The sequence below is a fragment of the Musa acuminata genome, chromosome BXJ1-11 (genome assembly GCF_036884655.1).
Source record: "Musa acuminata AAA Group cultivar baxijiao chromosome BXJ1-11, Cavendish_Baxijiao_AAA, whole genome shotgun sequence".
Classification (NCBI taxonomy): domain Eukaryota; kingdom Viridiplantae; phylum Streptophyta; class Magnoliopsida; order Zingiberales; family Musaceae; genus Musa; species Musa acuminata.
Genome location: NC_088337.1, coordinates 29,666,789 through 29,671,011, shown reverse-complemented (window position 1 = coordinate 29,671,011; position 4,223 = coordinate 29,666,789). Strand labels below are relative to the sequence as shown.

Here is a 4,223-nt window from a genome sequence, read left to right as displayed (position 1 = left end):
CTGTCCTGATCAAGGAGGCTTCTAGAGAGCAGTTACCGGTTTACTACACTAGCTATGTCCTTAACGGACCTGAGAAGCGATACCCTCCGATCGAGAAGCTAGCGCTGGCGCTCGTATTGACCGCTCGGAAGCTGCGTCCCTACTTCCAAGCTCATCCGATCGAGGTAATCACCGACCAGCCACTCCAGCAGATTTTGTCTAAATTTGACCTTGCAGGTCGCCTCCTCAAGTGATCAATAGTGCTCGGTGAGTTCGATATTCAGTATGTCCTGAGGACCACCATCAAAACGCAGGCGGTGGCCGACTTCATCTCCGAACTGACTCAGCCCGAGGCCCAGGGGCTGGAAAGCGTCAAGACGGAATGGCTCCTCCGCGTTGACGGATCATCCGGCCGAAAAGGCGTGGGGGCCGGGCTGGTGCTAGAAGCCCCCGACGGGCGCTCGTTCGAGTGCTCCCTTCGCTTCGGATTCAAGGCCACCAACAATGAGGCGGAGTACTAGGCGCTGCTGGTGGGGCTCAGACTAGCCGTCGAAATGCAAGTCGGCGACATACAAGTCCTCACCGACTCGCAGTTGGTAGCCGAGCAACTCTCCGGCGGGTATGAGACCCGGGACCCAATCATGTCGAAGTATCTCGTGGAGGTAAGAGCCCTCGTCACCCGCTTTTCCCGCTTCACATTATCCAGGGTGTCGAGACGCCAAAACGATCGGTGGACACTTTGGCAAAACTGGCCTCTAAATCGGGTCCCGAGGGCGAGCCCGACGTGGAGGAACTCCCCACTCGAGCCATCGCGGTCGTAGCGGTGGCCACCGCCGGCTCGCTAACAACATGGGTGTAGGAGATGTTGCAGTTCAAATGTCATGGGATGCTTCCTGAGGACGAAGATGCGGCTCGGCGCCTGCACCGGACCCAAGCCTGGTACTGTGAAATTAGCGGACGGTTATACAGGAGGTCATACTCACGCCCCCTCCTGCGCTGCCTCGAGCCCAAAGAGGCTCAATCGGTTCTCGCCGAGGTCCACGACGGTATTTGCGGTGAGCACATAGGTGGGCGCACCCTGGCATTGAAGGTACTCCGTTAAGGGTACTACTGGCCCACTATGTGCCGATACGCAAAATCATATGTGCAAAGATGCGACGCATGCCAGAGGCACGCACCAACGCCTCGGCAGCCGACGGTATCGCTGACGCCCGTGGACTGCGCATGGCCTTTCGCGCAGTGGGGGATGGACATTCTCGGCCCTTTCCCCCCTATTTCGGGGCAACGAAGATATATTATTGTCGGGATAGACTACTTCACCAAATGGGTCGAGGCTGAACCACTGCCAGTGATCACGGAGAGTCATGTGGAAAGATTCGTGTGGAGGAACATCGTTACCCGGTTCGGTCTGCCCAGAGTCATCATCACCGACAATGGGACGCAGTTCGCCAGTGCTTGATTCAAAGAGTTCTGCGCGACTAACGGGATATAACTAAGGTTCAGCTCGGTCGCGCACCCCCAAATGAACGGGCTGGCCGAGGTGACCAACCGAGCCATCCTGGGCGGACTCAGGAGAAGGATGCTCGCGGCCCAATCCACTTGGGTTGACGAGCTCCGGAGCGTCTTATGGTCCTTGCAGACCACACCTAAAATCGCAACTGGGGAATCCCCTTACAGCCTAGCGTTCGGCGCCGAGGCCGTCCTACATGCTGAGGTGGAGATTACCACCCCACGAACGGAATCTTATAATGAAAGGACATCGGCCGACGGACTCCAAGTCGGGCTGGACTTGCTCGAGGAAAGACGAGCCGACGCGCACCTGAAGGCCCTCTCCTACAAGTGAGCCGTCGCCAGGATTTACAACAGAGGGGTCTGCCCCCGACCTATCAAGCTGGACGACCTAGTGCTCCGCAGGGCCAAGGTAAGTAACCCAACCCGAGCGCACGGTAAACTTACTCCCAAATGGGAAGGACCTTATCGGGTCATCAAGATTGTTTGACCGGGCACGTACCAGCTCACGACGATGGCTGGCTGTTCTTTGCCAAGGACATGGAACATCTGAAATCTTAAAAAAAAAAATTGTATAGTCAAAAGCGAAACAGAAGTCTGAGCAAATTTTCCATTTAAATCGAAATCGGGTTACAGGACTAGGCCAACACCCTATATTATTACAAGTTTCTACCCTAACCGTCAGAGCCCCCGACACTATCATCGAAGGGAACTTCATCCGGCATACCTATGTCTAGGTCCTCGGGGAACGAGGCAAAGGGATCCTCCTTGACTTCTAGTCCGGGATGGTGCGTTCTGAATCGGCCCAAGGCAATCCGGTACTCGCACTCGTAAGTGACCTGCCCTGACCGGACCAGCCCGAGCTGAAAGCTCGAGGACTGTTTGTAGTCCTCGATTATCCTCTTGTTTTTCTCTGGCCGCTGATCCCGCTCAGCAGCCAGGGCCTCAGAAGCCCCCTTTGCCTCGGCCAGGGCCCCCTCCAGTTTTTGCATAAGGGTGATCGCCTCATTCCTGGCCTGACGTGCCTCAGTCCGAGTCACCCTTAGGAGCCCTTGGAGCTCTTCATTTTTCTCTTTAGCCGCCTTCACCTCTGACTTAAGGCGCAGGACCTCCGCCTCCAGCGCTGAGGTACGCTGATTGGCCGTCGTCGCCTCAGACTTGAGGTGCGTCACTTCCGCCTCCAGTTCCGAGGAACGCTGCTTGGCTGTCGTGACCGCCTCTGGAGCCGCTCCTGCACGAACCTCCTCGATCTGCTTGCGCAACTTGACGTTCCGGTCGTATAGAATGTCGAGGGCCTGACCCACGTCGCGCACGCGGTCTGCCAACGCCATAGTGTAATATTGGCCCTACGAGGAAAAAAAGTCAGAACAAACATCGCCCGAGTATAAAGTTGGGGTCTGATGGTGAGACACTTACCCACAGCAATGACTTGGCAGATTTACCCAGCAAAACATCCGAGGGCATGGTGTACAGTTCCCAAGCCATGTCAGGGTGAAGCCCGCCTCGGACAAACATGGCTGCAGCCTCCCCATCGGCCCATACCCGGGTCCCACGGGTCAATCCTGCCCAACGGGCCACCAACGGATCGGAGGGTTGGCTCTCCGAAAGCTCGCCCATCACACGAGCCTGATAAGACTCGTTCTGCGCCCCCGTAGGGAGGCGGCACAAATCACGGATAGAAGGCTCCCTGGGCGCCTTCCCTGCCCCCTCGTTGCTCGCCCCCCCCCCCCCCCCCCCCCCCCCGATCGCCGGTCGCGCGTGCCCGGTTCAACAACGACCTCACTTGGCCGAGCCCCCGGCGGATTTGGTTTCTTCTGGGTGGTGATTTTGGCCTTTTTCTAGGGATGGCCAGCCTCAAGCTCCACCGACGCCTCCCTCGAGCCGATACCTGGGCCGGTCAGATGACACGAGGATGTGGTCGATGAAGAGCACCCCCCGTGCACAACAACGAGATTCACCATCTCTGCATAAAAACATCGACATCGGCCAGAACACCGAAAACACGAAACCCTGCCACTACCTGCTAAAGGCATACCTCGAGGCACCGGGCTCAGACTCGCCTCGACCAACCACGCCTCGGTCATCTTCCGGATGACTCGGGAGGCCAGAAAAATCTCCTTAAGTCTTCGAAGGGCCTGGCGCTCCTTGTCATTCAGGGCCGGGGCGATGTTGTCGACCGCGTGCGCCGCCCACTGGAGCCCAAAGCTCCAGCCCTCTAGATGGCATACGTAGAAGAAACGCTCCTTCCACCCTTTGTTGCTGGAAGGAGCCCCGTTGACCCGGAAGCCCGGTCGGGTGGACAAATAGTAACCCCCCGACCCCTTGGAAAGACGGAAGCAGGAGAGGAAAAGGGACTAGCTCGGGGTAACCCTATCATAGTGACATTCCCCGAGGAACGCCACCAGATAGCGCTAGGAATTCGGCGCCATCTGAGAAGGAGAAATGCGCCACCACGAGACACAAGAACTTATGAATAGATGAAGAGGGAGGTGTAACCCGGCCTCGAAGGCGTCCAGGGTTAGGGCGAAGCCCCTGGGGATAGGGTCGTACGCCTGCTGCCCCGGCTCAAGGGCAATGAGAGAAAATTCCTCCGGGATACCATAGCGATCCTGGAGGGAGCCGAGCGACGAATCGCTCACAGTTGAGTCGAGATCATGCGGCCACATTAATTATTCGAGGGCTCGGGCAGCCCTCTCATCGGACGACGAGTGGGGACTCGCCGGCAACATCCTCTC

The 4,223-nt window shown here is 57.6% G+C and overlaps 1 protein-coding gene across 1 annotated transcript; it reads left to right on the top strand.

Annotated features, from left to right (window-relative positions):
* Positions 1 to 1,501: 1,501 nt before the first annotated feature.
* LOC135596485 (uncharacterized) lies at positions 1,502 to 1,822 on the top strand. The gene has a single exon (XM_065088532.1). The coding sequence runs from the start codon at positions 1,502 to 1,504 to the stop codon at positions 1,820 to 1,822; it is 321 nt and encodes a 106-aa protein (XP_064944604.1).
* Positions 1,823 to 4,223: the final 2,401 nt, after the last annotated feature.

Bases quoted from the DNA above. Each gene is read 5' to 3' on its own strand.
- LOC135596485 (XM_065088532.1), top strand. From the start codon at position 1,502: ATGAACGGGCTGGCCGAGGTGACCAACCGAGCCATCCTGGGCGGACTC.